At 60.3% G+C, this 15,387-nt stretch overlaps 1 protein-coding gene across 7 annotated transcripts; it reads left to right on the forward strand.

Annotated features, from left to right (window-relative positions):
• The first annotated feature begins 3,121 nt into the window (after window positions 1-3,121).
• Window positions 3,122-12,639, forward strand: LOC136556320 (uncharacterized). Of its 7 annotated transcripts, none has more exons than XM_066549460.1 (9): window positions 3,123-3,384; window positions 6,592-6,716; window positions 7,879-7,956; window positions 8,059-8,184; window positions 8,798-9,073; window positions 9,429-9,580; window positions 10,687-10,812; window positions 11,152-11,400; window positions 12,400-12,639. In XM_066549460.1, the coding sequence occupies exons 3-9, from the start codon at window positions 7,948-7,950 to the stop codon at window positions 12,494-12,496; spliced, it is 1,035 nt and encodes a 344-aa protein (XP_066405557.1). In that variant the 5' UTR covers window positions 3,123-3,384; window positions 6,592-6,716; window positions 7,879-7,947; the 3' UTR covers window positions 12,497-12,639. The 7 variants fall into 7 exon arrangements, 5 of the variants coding, with proteins under 5 accessions (XP_066405557.1, XP_066405554.1, XP_066405558.1 ...); XM_066549457.1 differs by having other exon boundaries at window positions 3,124-3,384; window positions 9,426-9,580; window positions 12,400-12,638; XM_066549461.1 differs by having other exon boundaries at window positions 3,124-3,384; window positions 9,426-9,580; window positions 11,185-11,400; window positions 12,400-12,638.
• Window positions 12,640-15,387: the final 2,748 nt, after the last annotated feature.

Genomic DNA, 15,387 nt, shown 5'->3' on the forward strand with positions numbered 1-15,387 from the left:
GTGACCATGGACGGAGAATATCAAAATGTACTTCGGGTTTTACAGTTTCAGCATTACATTGCTAAATCATGAATAATGCTGAATGTACAATGTTCAAAAGGAAACAAAAGCATTTTAGATAATTTTGGAAATGTGTCCATTTTAAATTTCTTATGGTCATTGTTGTCATGTTACTTCTTAATTAAAATTTAATTTTTTTGGCATTTGCTAGTGTTGGCAGTTAGGTTTCTTCAACAGAACAGGAGACAGAGAAGAAAAGGAGGGTGGGAAAACTGAAGAAGGACAGGAGTTAGAGATAAAAGAAAGTGGTTAGGATTAGACTTCAAGTGAAAACTTAGGGGTAGAGTGAAAAAGGAAAAGACTGAGAGCAAAAAAGACAAACCAAGGAAAAGGAGAACACAGGGAGAAAAAGAAACAAGAAGAGTGAGGGTGAAAGTTATAAAGAAATAAGGTGCAAAGTATAGACAAAAGAGAGAAAAATAAATACAGTCAGACAGAAATAGTGAAATGGACAAACAGAAAAAAAGAAGCAGATGGACACAGAGTTACAGAAGCAGAGACACAGTTTTAGAAAGAGTGAGAAACAGAAACAAAGGGTTAGAGACAGATGGAAATTCAGTTAGAAATAGAAAAGTGAAGTGAGGAGCAAAAGGAAGAAAGCACCATGGCTGGCCAGGGCTTCTCCTGGACGCTGCAGGTGTACCTGCTGATGCTTCTGGTCCATCCACTCGACCCTTCCAGCCGTCCTGAGCGGGACATGGGCACCTCGGGTCTGCTTCCCGAGGAGCTGGAGCTGCAGGACACGGACCCTGAGGCTGCCCCGTGGGTGGACTTGGCGCTGGTGTCCTGACGCTGGTGTCCTGCTGGAGCTGCTGATCACGGGCATTGTCCTGGGATGCTGCCTTGGCAGAAGGCTCTGGAGACGCTGGAGAGAGGTGAGGGAGGGCGGCAGGACGGGGCAGACCCCGAGGCTGCTGGGCCTCCTGGGCAGCCGCTTGGCCAAGGCCCCGCGGCGGAGGGGAGCGGAGCCTCCGGGCAGGAACGGGGCCCAAGGCTGAGCCCGGGGACGGCACCGGGGACGGCACCGGGCACGGGCGGCCGCAGCTCTGCTCGCTGCAGCCTCTGCCCGGGCAGCCCGGCCGGGCCCAGCCTCTCTGGCAGAGGCCTCGGCCCCGCTCCGCCCCTCCCATCGGGACCCCCGCGCTTTGCCTTGCAGGAGAAGCTCCGGAGCCGCTCGGCCCGGCCAGGGCCCCGCCGCTGCTGCTGCCGCCGCCGGGGCCGCGGCTGTCCCGGGAAGCTGCTCCAGCTGCTGAGGCAAAACCGCGCCCTGCTGCGGCTCTGCCTGCGGCACCGGCCTCGGCAGAGACCCAGAGCCAGGAGAGCAGCACCGGGGGCTGGGTGAGAGGGGAGCAGACTCCGGCCTCGCTCGGCACCAGGGCCCGGTGAGAGGGGAGCAGACTCCGGCCTCGCTCGGCACCAGGGCCCGGTGAGAGAGGAGCAGACTCCGGCCTCGCTCAGCACCAGGGCCCGGTGAGAGAGGAGCAGACTCCGGCCTCGCTCAGCACCAGGGCCCGGTGAGAGAGGAGCAGACTCCGGCCTCGCTCAGCACCAGGGCCCGGTGAGAGAGGAGCAGACTCCGGCCTCGCTCAGCACCAGGGCCCGGTGAGAGAGGAGCAGACTCCGGCCTCGCTCGGCACCAGGGCCCGGTGAGAGAGGAGCAGACTCCGGCCTCGCTCGGCACCAGGGCCCGGTGAGAGAGTAAGGAGATCCTGGCCTTGCTCAGCGCTGACCTCCAGCCCCAGCGCGGTGCGGAGCCTTGCGGGGATGTGTGACCAGCGCCCAGCCCGGGCACTGCGACATCCCCATCTCAGGAGTTCGAGACACCCCGTCCTCAGTCATAGCATTCCCCGACACCTTTTCCACAAGAAGTTGACGTTGCCCTCGGCGTTCCCTTTCTCCAAGTATTTTAGGCAGAGGTTTCTTACCCCACAGTCTTCTAGTCACCCTGTATTGTAGATTTTGCGAGTAGTCAAGTTAAGTTCAAGTAGTCAAGAGTAAAGTTCACATTTTCTACACAGTGCTGTGTCCTTTCCTTGCCATTCCATCCTAGAGGGGACCCGGCGAGTGCTGGGTTTGCACGGGAGCTCCAGCCTGCCTGGAATGGAGAGCCCGAGTGCCCCAGCAGGGGCTGCACGAGTATGGAGGGCAGCTGCAGAGAACATGGTGGGCAATGTTCTGTCTCCGCCTTCCAAGGAAGGACAAAATGTAGGACTGAACTCCAGAGGTAGGAACCAGTCCTTTGTTATTTCATTGTCTGAAACTTTCTCCTTGGAGCATGTTTGGGGAATGATGGGACATAGTCCTTTTTACCTTTCTGGATTTGTCTCTTTCTATGGTGCATCATATCCATCCCTTCCATAGCTGAACCAGTGGGTCTGGACTTTCTGACAGGAATTCAACAGAAAGCTTTTTCAATCTTTTGTCCCCCTAGAAGCAGCCCAAGTTTTTGGGACAATCCGTCTCAAAACATTTCTGTAAAATTTCCTTTTGGTTCTTGATGCTGCTCAGGCCCATCAGACTGACACAAAACCCCCTCAGTCATGTCCCCAGCCCCGGTGGAACGGCTGAGCTCTCTGAACTCCAGCCTTGCACTGTCCCACCGTAATTACATTGCAATTGTAGATAGAATTGTGGCAGGTTCTGGGCCACTGGCTCTGAATCCTCCTGAATCCTCAGGGCTGACCATGGCATTTGTCTGTACTTTCCTGTCCCTGGGGCTGATCACTCCGTGCTTGCCAAGGGACGGAACGCTCGCTCTGCACAGCTCCTTGGAGCTGAGGGTGCCTGCCCACACTGAGAGATGGGTGAGTGAGCGACCCTGTAATGTTCAGGTGGGTTCGGCTGATCTCGCGTTGGTTCGGCTTATCTAGTTCGGTCGGGCTTATCTAGTTAGGTTGGGCTGAACGCGGTTCCGTCGCGTTCCGTTCAGTTCACGGATCAGCTCGGATGGATTCGGCAAATCGCGGCCAGAGTCAGCCGTTCGGGTAGGATCGGCTGTTGTCGGCCAGACTCGGCTATTGTCGGCTCCACTCGGCCACGCTCGGCTGTTGCCGGCTCCACTCGGCCACACTCGGCTCTTCGGCCCTGCCTGACTCTGCTCCGCGCTGCAATGGCGGCCGCTGGCAGGGCCCCGCTCCCCGGCCTGAGCCCCGGGAGGGGACAGAGCGCCGGGACAGCCGCCTCAGCCCGGGTCACCCTGTCCCTGCCCGCCCCCGCGTCCCCCGGAGCGCGCCCTGCAGCGCAGAACGCGGCCTTTGGGCCAGGAGCGGGGACAATGCCCTCGGCTCGGCAGCAGCGCCGGGAGGCAGCGGGCGGTGCCCTCAGGTGAGCGGCCGGAGGGGAGGGAGCTGGGCCGGGGGCACCGGGGCCGGGGGCACCCACAGGGGGCCGGGGCTGCTTTGGGCGCTGCTGCGTGGGACCCGCTGCGGGTGGCACGGCTCTGTCCCGGGCCTTGCGGCTCTCTGGGATCGTGTGCCGTGGAATAAAGCTGGGGCTCGTCCCAGCTGCGGGAACAGCGTTTTATTGGGTGAGAAACAGAGTTCACTGTCTCGAATTTTTACACGTTTGTTAAGGGATAAAAGGCAGCGCTGGGGTGCTTGGCTGTTTGCCAGGAGCACCCGGTTCCCTTAAACCGTGTTCTCTAGATTCTGTTCCATTGCAGTGGTGTGTGCATATTCATTAGAGTTTATACATATTCAAAGAGTCCTTTTCAGTTTAGATGTTCTTTTGCTTGGTTGGAATCTTCGTGCCATCTTGTGGATTACACCAATATACTTTATTTCTTCCTGTGGTGCCATCCTGTTTTATTTTCACTCCCTCGTTATTTGATAACGAGGGTCAGTAAATTTTTCCTTTGTTTTTCAGTGCTCTGGTTTCTGTTTCTGTTATCTTGTGTTTCAGATAAGATTGTCCCCAGCTGTGGGAAATCACCTCATTATCTGACACCATTTTCTGAGTTCCTTACATGTAACAGCATTTGAACATTTCACAGTCTCTATGATGCTGCAGTCTAAACTAGTGTCTGTTACAGTGCTGTTTATGAAAGCTGTGCAGTGCATACACGAACTGACAGATTATCCTTGGTCCAGAGCAGTAGTTACAGACTGTCCCCTCTCGGGAGTTTTGTGGTCAATAACACCGTGCCAGAGCTCAGACATGAATGGCAAGGGCAATACCTGCATTTGTTATGTTTCATTCTGGGCTGGGCTGAGCTCTGTTTGCCGGGAAGCAGCGGGATGGGTGTCCCTGTGCCCACCCCCCTGGGTCCCAGAGAGAAGCTGCTCCTGTGGCTGCAGCTGAGGGGCACTGGGAAACCTGAACAGTCCTGATGGAAACCGATGCCAAACCGGGTTTGGTTGGGTTTGGGACTTGCCATTTTCCCCTGATCCGTGGGTTTTGCCTTAGGAAACAGGAACTGAGCACCAAGACATTTTGTTAGCCTAGAAGGGACGAGTTTGTTTGTATTTATGTCCTGAGGCACCTGGATCGATTTGGGTCTCAGTTGGCACCCGAGAGCCTCCTCTGTGTCCTGGGCGGGGTGGTGGCTACCAAAGGGGTAAAAGCTGGAGCAGGAGGGTGGGTGGAGAGGAGAGCAGTGGCTCTGTGGGGATTTGCATCTGGAAAGGGCCCTCAGTTTCCTGGCGGGAGTCCTGGAACCAGAGCTGAGAGTCGCTGAGCAGTGAGGATCGTGCAGCTGCAGTGCCGAGGTGCAGAGGCTGCAGTGGGCGTTGTCTGCTCGCTCTCCTGATGTCCCATCTCTCATGCTGGGCTGGCACCCAGGCACCTGCAGGGCTGCACACCCTCAGGGCAGGGGTGGTTTGTAAATGTTTTAAATGCTGCAGCAGCTCCCTCAGGCTGGATGAGTGTGAGGATATCCAGCTCTGCCTTAGGGCTTGGAGCACGGCAAGGGTGCAGGGCTCACGGTCAGTCTTGTTTAAACACTTGTAATAGCAAAATATTTTAAAGCAGAGACTGTGAGGCAATAACAAAGGCGAGTCTGTGGCAAGGATAGGTCCGAGCTGTCTTTATTAAACATCCACACTGCTGGATGTTGTGTCAGAGCCCTCTGGGGACAGAAGGTGTCCCCAAAGCTTCATGAAGCCCTTGTTTCCTGCTGGCAGGGCAGGGTGTGAGCCCAGCCTCGGGGGCTGTGTGGCTCCTCCTGCCTGGAGCAGGGACAGCCCGCGGGGCTGAGCCCCAGAGGTTCAGTTGCTGGAGCAGGTGGGGATCTCTTTGTGCCTGGGAATTGTCGCTGCTGCGTTCCTGGCCCAGCTGCAGGGTTCCCTCAGAGCCCGTGCCCTGCAGCAGCACTGGGAGCTCCTGGGCTGGGCAGGGAGCAGCTCTGGCCTGGGGCTCTCAGGCCCATCAGTGCCCATGGAAACCCAGCGTTTGTTCTGCTGCCATCAGCCTCTCTGCTGTGCCAGCCTCACTGCCAGGGCACAGAGCTGTGGGAAGGCTCCATCCCATCTGTGCCAAGCGCTGCCAGCGCTTCCAGCAGCGCTGCTGGGGCACCAAGGGCTGCCTTTGGAGCCTGGCTGGCACAGAGGGTGACACACTCTGCCCTGCAGCACCCAGCTGCATCCCACAGCTGCACAGTTCAGCCAGCAGGGAGCAGAGTCAGCTCTGGGCCCAAACCAGGTTTTGTCCCCCAGAGAGCCACTGAGCTTCCTGAGGCAGCACACAGATGTGCCCTGGCCTTTGGGGCTGATGGTGAGGGCTGCCAGGGGATTGTGATAAGGCTGAGCTGGAGCTTTCTTAGAAAAGCCATCAGCTGTAAGGAGAATCTCTGGCAAACAGGTGGCTGGGGCACTGGCTGGGAGCAGGTCCTGGCCTTTTCTCTTCTTTGCTTTAACCTGTTCTTAAGAGGAGCCCGAAACTGCAAAATGGAAAGGAAGGGGGCTGTGGGGGTGAAAGTTGCTTTGCATTTTTTGAAGTGTTGCTGTGGATTTTGGTGTGTCAAGTGGCACTACCAAAACAGCATTGGAATAACCAAACTTCAGGACTCTGCGCTTAATTCCTTGAATGTGTTTGTGTGGGTGCAGGAAATGCCAAATCCCAAAGCAATTCCATGTCTGTAACTTCAAGTGCAACATCTTTAAAAGCAAGTGCTCAGTGTGGGCTTTCCATGTGGGTGCAAATGGCCCAAGGCCTTTCTTGTGTCCCAAAAGCAAAAAGCCTTTCCCTGGGAGGTTTTGGAGGGGATTCTCTTTGGGATTTCTTGTGGTGCAGCATCCCGGGTGTCCCTTCCTTTGTGCAAAGTCCAGTGGGAAAGGATGGAATGGCTGCCACGTGGGCTCTGGGATAAAAATGGTTCTGTTCAAATGAGGCAGAGAATGCAAGATGAAAAATGAGCATCCTTTCATTGTCTGAAATAGTCAGGAATAAAAGTGCTGGCAAAGGACACGTTTGTGTTTGAATTGGTGTCACCTCTCATGGGTAAAACCCCATAGTGAGCCAGCAGAGCAGAGCTATGAGAGCAGGGATCCTTTGACTTCCACAGTGGACTTAATTTTCTTTTCTCCTCTCTTTCAGGGCAGGAAAAATCATCCAACTCCTCCCATCTTTGCCCACAGCTTTGGTGTTGGAGCAGCCAAAGGCAAGAGGCTTCAGCAGCAGGGCTCTGCGCTGGAGGGCTCTGGTCCTGCCCACGCTGTGGGGTGAGTCAGAGGGACACAGGGCTCCCCTTTTCCTCTCTGCTGGCATGAGCTGCCATGGCAATGCCATTGCTGCCAGCCCAGCCCCAGCTGTGCCTGCTGGAGAAGGGCAGAGGTGCAGAGGCAGTGCCAGAGTTCCCTGGGGATGCTGGAGCTGTGGTGCTGGCTGTGCCCTAGGGCAGCTTGGGCACTGTCTGTGCAGCCCAGGGCTGCTCTGGGCCTTCCTTCGGGAGCTCTCAGTGCATGCCCAGCTCTGCCAGGGCTGGCAGCCGCTGCAGGGCTGGGTGACAGCCTCTGCTGGGGCTGGGGGCAGGCACGGCCCTGGCACAGGGGCAGGGGCAGGGCTGGCAGCATTTGGGAGCCATGGGAGCAGAGTGAGGGGTGGTGCTGGGCACAGGGGTCAGCCTGTGCTGGTGTCAGCACAGCCCTGCAGGGCCCTGGCATCTGGGAGCAGCTCCAGCTCTCCTGGGGCCCAGGGATGGGCTCTGAGGGACTGGCTTTGCCTGTGCCTTTCCAGGGCACAGGAACAAGGGCAATGTGGTGCCAGAGCTGGGGCCCAGCAGGCTGTATTTCCCTCTGGGAAAGCAGAACAGACTCTGGGCTGAGCTGAGCTTCCTGCAAGGGCTCAGAATCCAGGGAAAAGGGAGTTCAGGAATTGCATCTGCTGCTGGGAACATTGCCTTAGGCTTGCTCAGTTTGTGTCTGTGAGCAGTGGGCTCTGGGCTGGAGAGGGGCTGTTGGCAGCAAAAGATGGAGTCAATGCTCTGCAGGGATGTGCAGGGAAGGACTGAGTGGGAGGGAAGGGCAGTGTTTAGAAATGAGATCAGCATTTCTCCCAGAATTGGGGTGCAGCAGTGATGGGGGTGGTTGGCTTTGCTCTGGGCCTTGTTATTCCTTGTGCAATTTGCAAATTCTGCTGCATGATTTACTGTCCAGTATCTTTCTAACAAAAACTGACAGAAATTGAGGTTTAGGAGTAGAACTGAGGTCCATTCACTGCACAATCTTGCCAAGGCTGGAGGACTGGGATGATGGCTGCTCTCAGCAAAGGTCACTTCTCAATGCTGTGTCAGATTTGCCTCAGTGCTGGGCAGGAAAGGTGAGGGTTTGGATCAGGAATTGTGCAAACAAGGCCTGGGTGTGGTTGATTTGTTTTGTTTTTCAGTGAGCCAGGGCTGGCACAGGGAATGGTGCAGGTGCTGCTCTGGCACCAGAGCTGCTGCCCTTTGGAGCCATGTTAAAGGTGTGACCATAGAACACTTTGGGGGCTGTTTTCAGCACTCTGGGTTTCAGAGCTGCTGTCCCCAGCCCGTTGCCAGCCCTGGGACATCTGCTCTGGTTCCAGGCTGTCCTTGCTGGAGCAGCCTGGTCCCTGCCGTGCCCAAGCCCTGAGACACAGAGGGAGCCCTGTGCCCAGGGGCCTTTGGCACCTTGTCAGGAACGTGGCAGCAGCCCCGGGAGCAGGCTGGAGGTGAGAACTGGGTGTTGGGAACTGAGGAGTGCTCATCTGGGCTGGGGGGAAGGGGCAGGAGTTTCCATGCCCCTGGAGCTTTCCTGCTGGCATGGGGCAGCACAGGGAGCAGAATTCATTGTGCCCCTGCCACGGGCAGTGCTGGCCTGGGTGTCTGTGCTGTGCCACCAGAGCGTGGCACTTTGCTGCTGTCACTGCCACTGCCAGCCCAGCTGGGGGCTGTGCCCTCCTGCCAGCCCCAGCCAGGAGCTCCAGGGGTGCCTCTGTGCCCTGCTGGGAGCATTTGCTGGGAATGTGCCCCATCCCTGGGAGCGTCCCTTTGTCCCTGGGCTGCCAGCCAGAGCTTTGGGCTGCTCAGGCTCAGGCTGGGATTGCCAAAGGCACCGAGAGGGAGCAGCACAGGGAGGGGGCTCAGAGAGGGGCTGGCAGAGCCCAGCTGGCAGGCTGGGCTGGCTGCTGCAGGTGGGGCTGTGTGCCCTGCAGGCAGGGAATGTCCCCTTCCCTCAGCAGCCCTGCAGATCCCAAGGGCTCCCAGAGCAGGATTTTATTCCTTGCCTCCCTTTGTGGAGATTGATTCTCCACATTGCCATGAGCAATTCTTGGATTTCTCTAGGAGCAAACCTCCCAGCAGAGCCAGATTGCAGTGGAGGCCAGAGCTGTGTTTGGAGCAGGGAGTGCTGAGAGCTGCGTCTGCCTGTGCTGCCCCAGCCTGAGCACAGGCACAGGGAACAGCCTGGGCAAAGGGATTGGGGCAGTGGCTGATGCCCAGGGAGAAGAGCACAAACCCACAGCCATTCAGCCTGACAGTCCCCTCCACCCAGAGCTCAGCACACATCCTCACAGGGAAGCCCAGCAGCTGAAGGGAAAAAAAAACCCACAGAAGGAAAAGGTGAGTTATTTTGCTGTAAAGTTATTTCAAGTTGTTATTAAAGCCCAACCAACATTTGCTCTTGCTTTTGGTTGGGTGAATAACGAGCAGTGGGCACAGGTGATGCCATTCATGTGGCTGAAAACCTGGTGTGATCTAGAGGGGATCCAAGAACTGTTTGTGTAGGGCAATGGAATGTGAGGGGATGTCAGGGGCAGTGAGGTGGCATTTTGGAGGGAATTGCTGAGGTCATTGAAGGGAGACCAGCAGACAATTTCCCTGGGAAATCCGAGGCCCCTCGGGCCCACAGCCAGGACTCTCCAGGGCTGAGGGGGCAGCACTGGAGACTCCCTGTGTCCTCCTTCCTTGGCAGCAGCCAGCAGGGAAGGGAGAAGAGGATCCCTGTGGGATGAGAGTGCAGAGAGCGAGCAGAGGAGCAGCCTCGGGCTGGAGAAAGGCAAAGGGACCAACACGGTGGCACCAGGGCACCTGTGAGGAACAGAATGGACACTTGGAGGCCACATGGAGGTGAGGAGTGCATGGTTTGGGCAAAATGGCTGTCAGTGAATCTCCAGAGAGATAAGGAGGGGATATTTAGGAGGGAAACGCTGAGGTGATGAGTTCACCCAGCCTGGCACAAGGTGTGTTTGCACAGGCTGGGGCCAGAGGTGGAGGTCAACCCAAAGCCAGCCCTGCTCAGCCTCTAAATCCCAGGATAAGTTGTACAGGCTGCCCACTGAGGGATTAAAAATACATAAAAATGAAACCAAGAGCATTAATGAGACTCCTGGGAATCCCATTAACTTGTTGGCAGAGCTCCTGACACAGTTTGGAGCTTTGATGACAAGAATGCATTTCTTTATTTGGATTATTCACTGTGTGGGATATGGGGTTTGTTTGGATTTTAAAGCCCTCATGGTGGCCCTGACACTGCTCAGGAGCTGGTAGAGAAGCAGAGTCAGAGCTCCTGGCAGGCACAGGGTGTTTTCCCCCATAGTGGATTGTGGAGCAATTGTCTGGGACCTGGATTGTCCCTCTGGGTGATGCCACTTGCTGTGGTTTGTATCATTCCATCCACTTAATTCCCAAAACTTCTCAGCCCAGGGGTTTGAGCTGACAAGGCAGGACAAAGATTGTTCTCTGTGTGGTGCCCAGATTTGGGGTTCCCTGTCAGCTGTGCCAGTTCTGATGAGTTATACCCATAGCCCCAAATTCCCTGCTCCATTCCCGCTGCAGTAACCTCCCAGTGCCCCATGGAGTGTGGGCATTCCCATGCAGAGCTGCTGCCTTGGACAGCAGCTGTGTCAGGAGCCAGCAGAGCTTCCAAGGAAGCTCAGCAGCACAGGGACAAGGCCAGGGTTCTATTCCATAGAAGTGGCTGTTGGGAACCCTCAGCCCAATGGTGTCCCTGGGCTCACTGGCCAGAGCTGCCTGGAATGGAGCCCATTTCACCCCCCTGAGCTCCAGGATGGAGAACATCCAGTGGATGGTTTAGAGCAGGGGAAGGCAGTGGCCAGATGTGCTCCCAGCCTGAGCTGAGGCAGCCCCTGTGCCCAGGGGGGACATCTCTCCCTGCAGAAGCTCAGCTCCTTTCAGAGCCTCAGCAGGGGCCTCTACAAATTCTTTTCTCTCAGGAAAGGGATGCACAGCTTTGTCTTCAGCACACCTCCAGTGGCACCTACCTGGGAAAGCTTTCCATCACTTCTGCACTTCCAGCTGGATCCTTGGAAAACTCCAAACTCCATCCCACTGATTTTCAGGTACCTCTGAGGGCTGCTGCCTGGGATGGAACATCTGTGGGGGAAGATGGCCTTGGCTTTGATGCTGCTGATGGCCGATGGCCTCAGGCTGGGGAGGAGGGAAGGGATTTGGGGTGGCTGGGCCACAGCTGGCAGCTGTGTGGGAGCTCTGAGCCAGGAGTTGCTGCATGAGCCCCTCTGCAAAGGGCCCGTGCCTCCATTCCCAGCAATGCCAGCTGCTCCTTGGGGTCCTGCTGGGCTGCTGGTGTGGCTTTGTCCGGGCTGAAGCATTTCCAGGGGCCTGCTCAGAGCAGCCCCTGGCCCAGGAGCCACGGTGCAGGCACAGCTCCTCCCCTGCAGATGCCAAAGACACGAGGTGCTGCTGCCTTTCAGGAGCTCCTGGCCTCCTCCTGCCCTGCGCTCCCAGCCAGCTGGGACACAGCCAGGGAACACCAAGGAGCATGGCTGGCAGCCAGCAGGAGACACCGAGGCCCCTGGGCCAGAAAAACAGCCCTGGCCCCAGCAGCCAGCATCGTTTGGAGCTGGCAGCACTCACCTGCAGGCAACGCCCCCCGGCACTCTCCAGAAGAGCTTTGGCCACGGAGCAAGGTAACCCTGAGGGCTTGTCTTGTTCGCTTCTTCCTGGGGAAACAAAGGGACATTGTGGGAGCACATTTACAGCTGCTGGGGAAATCCTGGCAAGGGCAGAACAATCAGGGTTATGGGGAAGAGTTTGGTGCTGCCATGTTGAGTGCCAGCCAGTTCTGCCCCACAGCCATTGCAGGGGCTGCTGTGTAAAGCAGCAGTAGCAGAAAGGAAGGAACTGCATTTGTAGAGGAGTTCTCTTAGTGGCAGCAGTCATTCCCATCCCACACAGGGCCTTTGGAACAGCCCTGGGATTGGCCCAGGTGTTTGGAGCAGGATGCTGAGGAGGCCAAAATTCTGGGTTTGATGTGCAGCTGGGCCCTTCTCAGCATTTGACTTGATGATTCTCACAGCTCTGGAAATAAAGAACAAATCGTTTCCACTGGTTTTTAAACCCATGGGGTTTTTCCTAGCGTTTCCCTGGGGCTCCAGTCGCACCCCAGGCACAACGGGAGCGGGAGCAGCAACGCCTCGGCCCCAGCGGCCGTCCCAGAGCGGCTGCTCCTGGCTGGGAAGCTGCAGCCCCCAGCAGGGGCTGCGGGCACGGAGCAGGGGCTGCGGCCGCTGTGGCTCGTAGGGGAGCGCGGCGCTCGTGGCGTTACCGGGCCGGGGGCTGCGGGGCGGCGCCGTGTCCGCCAGGGGGCGCCCCGCGGGGCGGGCGGCGGCGCTGAGCGAGCGGCGATGCCCATGGGGTCCCGGGGCCGGTACGGGCGGTCTCGGTGTCCTTCCCGCTGCCAGCCGCGATCCAGAGGCTGCTCCGGGGAAGCGTCGTCCTCCTGGCGAGCACGGCAGCGGCACAGCACTGGCTCCCTGCCGCCACAACCGGAGCGTGCCTGGAGCCCCGGCGGGACCCAGCCCCGCGCTGGCCGCAGCCGGAGCGGCAGCGCCTGTCCTGGAGCGGCTTTTTCCCAGCGCAGTGGTGGTGGTCCCGATCCTAGTCCCAATCCCACCTCGAGCCTCCAGTCCCGGCACCCATACTCTGCTCGTCGAGGAAAAAACGGCTCAGCCCAGCTCCCACAAGAAATACCGACAGTACCAGAACGCGAATACCCAGGCCTAGATCCCGATCCCGACCCCACCCGAGCGCCTTGGATCCCACGCAGCACCAGCAGCAGCTCCCGATCCGGATCTCCGCACAGCGCTCCGACCGACGCTCCCGCTGCCTCCCGAGATGAGCATCCCCCGCAGAAAACGAGACAGGCCCCGATCCGCCGGGATTTATGGGCGGGGGGGGGGAGGCGGGGCCCCGGGGGCGGGGCCGGCACAGGTGCGAGGGGCGGGGCCTGCACAGGTGTGAGGGACCCCAGTGCGGCTGCGCGGGGCGGGGCCTTGGGGGATTTAAGGCGCGGGGAGGGCACGGCGGAGCCATTTGCTCCTCGGCGTTGGGTGAGGGAGGTTGCTGCCGGCCGGGGCCCTATATCTCTTTTTCTCTGCGTTTCTTTTCTCCTGCGTTTCTGTTGCGTTGTATTTCTGGGTATTTCTCTTTCCTACCCTCCCTTCCACCCCTCCCCCACCCCCTACACCCTCCCCCCCCCAAACCCCCCCCCTCCCTCTCCCCCCTAGCCCTCCCCTCCCTCCCCCCCCGCGGCCGCCCTTCTCTTACTCTCTACCCTACCTACCCTATCCTACTTTTCCATCCTCTGTCTTCCCTCCCCAGCCAGACTCTCCCTTGACCCCGCTCTCAGCTCCCCCTTCCCCCCCACCGGGCCCTCCCCACCCGCCCTCAATCCTGCTCCTTTCTCTACCGTGCCTTCCCCCCAGCCCCGTCCTCTGCTGTCCTGCACACCCAGATCTCTCCCCACCTTCTCCTCCGTTGCCCTGTTCTCGTTTTCCATTCCCTGCTCTCCTCCTTTCCTCGCAGCCGCGGGGCTCGGGGTGCCGGGCAATAATAAAGCCCTGAGGGCCGGAGCCCGGCGCCCCCGGCCTCGCTGGGGTCCCCACACGGGGCTGGAGCCGCTCTGCGGGTCCCCCCATTGCAGTCGAACACACCGCCCGACACCGCCGGGGCTCCGGCTTTCCCAACATCACACTGGGGGGGTCCTGGGGCGGGGGGCCCGAGTTACAGGGGCCCCCTCATTAGGAGGGGGTCCCAGGGGGGAGGGGGGTTTAGGAGGGGCCCCCTCGTTAGGAGGGGGTACCAGGGGGGAGGGGGGTTAGGAGGGGCCCCCTCATTAGGAGGGGGTCCCAGGGGGGAGGGGGGTTAGGAGGGGCCCCCTCCGGAGGAGGGGGTCCCTGGGGGGAGGTCGGGGAGGGCCCCCTCCGGAGGAGGGAGTCCAGGGGAGGGGGCGGGGCCTGGGGGGTAACCCCCCCAGGCTCCGCCCCCTTCCCCGGACCCCCTCCTCCGGACGGGGTCCCGCCCCGGCCCCCTCCAGGGACCCCCTCCTCCGGACGGGGCCCGGGGGGAGGGTGGGGCGGGCGGGGACAGGACGGCAGGGGACGGTCGTTTGTCTGGCAGGTTTATTTTTTACGTGTGCTCACGCTGCAGAGTGACGCGCCCCCCTCTGCTTCCCCCCCACCCCACCCGCCCTCCCCCCCTCCCGGGCCCCGGTCCGGAGGAGGGGGTCCCTGGAGGGGGCCGGGGTGGGACCCCGTCCGGAGGAGGGGGTCCGGGGAAGGGGGCGGAGCCTGGAGGGGGGATTACGCCCCCCAGGCCCCGCCCCCTCCCCTGGACCCCCTCCTCCGGAGGGGGCCCTCCCCAACCCCCCCCAGGGACCCCCTCCTCCGGAGGGGGCCCCTCCTAACCCCCCTCCCCCCGGGGACCCCCTCCTAATGAGGGGGCCCCTCCTAAACCCCCCTCCCCCCCAGGGACCCCCTCCTAACGAGGGGTCCCCTCCTAACCCCCCCTCCCCCCTGGGACCCCCTCCTAATGAGGGGGCCCCTGTAACTCGGGCCCCCCGCCCCAGGACCCCCCCCAGTGTGATGTTGGGAAAGCCGGAGCCCCGGCGGTGTCGGGCGGTGTGTTCGACTGCAATGGGGGGACCCGCAGAGCGGCTCCGGCCCCGTGTGGGGACCCCAGCGAGGCCGGGGGCGCCGGGCTCCGGCCCTCAGGGCTTTATTATTGCCCGGCACCCCGAGCCCCGCGGCTGCGAGAAAAGGAGGAGAGGGGAGGACGGGGAGACAGGAGAGATGGGGGTGGTGAGGACGGGGAGGGAGAGGGGTCGGAGTGACGAGGGAAGCGGGACAGGAAGGGAAAGGCCGAGGGGGGACAAGAGGGACGGTGGAAAGAGGGGAATAGAAGGGAGTAGCGGGGAAGGGACACGACAGGAACGAGTGGGGGGAGTCGGGTTTGGGAGGAGAGGAAAGGAGCGTTTTAGGGCGAGAGGGAAGGGGGAGAAAGAAAGGGAATACGCGGGGAAGGAAGGAGGGGTAGAGAGAGGGACAGAAGGGGAGGCCGAAGCCTCCGCGCCTTACCGGCGGAGCCCGCACACGGAGCTCCCGTCCGCACCGTGCTCTGAGTGAGCAAATGGCGGCCGAGGCGATTTCCGGGGTCTAAAACACCTCGGCCCCGCCCCGCGCAGCCGCTCTGGGGCCCCGCACACCTGAGCCGCGCCCGCCGTGCACACCTGAGCCGGCCCCGCCCCTGGCCCCGCCCTTTGTGCCGTCTGGCCCCGCCCCCGTTCTCTCAGGCCTCGTCCCTTGTGCCGCCCGGCCCCGCCCCTGTCCCCGCCCCCTGTTTTCAGGCCTCGCCCCCCGCACCGCTGTCCCCCGCCAGGCGGGGGCGCCGCGCTCGCACCGCCTCCGTGTCCGCCAGAGGGCGCCCTGCGGGGTCCCGGCCCCACACGGCGGCTCCGCACCGGGGAACGGCCGCGATCCCGCACCCGGCAGCGCCCCGTGCCCGCGGCCATCCCGGGCCCCAAACCGGTCCCGGGCCCGATGCCGCTTCCATCCGCCCGACGGGGGAGAGGCGGCACCGCCCGGCACACCCCAGCGGCGCTCTGCCCCCCGCCCACG

Source organism: Molothrus aeneus, chromosome 4 (genome assembly GCF_037042795.1).
Source record: "Molothrus aeneus isolate 106 chromosome 4, BPBGC_Maene_1.0, whole genome shotgun sequence".
Taxonomy (NCBI): Eukaryota; Metazoa; Chordata; class Aves; order Passeriformes; family Icteridae; genus Molothrus; species Molothrus aeneus.

What these genes read in the sequence shown, in the direction of transcription:
- LOC136556320 (XM_066549457.1), top strand. An exon ending in AAAACCCACAGAAGGAAAAG is followed by an intron (nt 9,074 to 9,425) that starts GTGAGTTATTTT and finishes CTTCCTTGGCAG; the next exon opens with CAGCCAGCAGGGAAGGGAGA. An exon ending in CACTTGGAGGCCACATGGAG is followed by an intron (nt 9,581 to 10,686) that starts GTGAGGAGTGCA and finishes CTTTTCTCTCAG; the next exon opens with GAAAGGGATGCACAGCTTTG.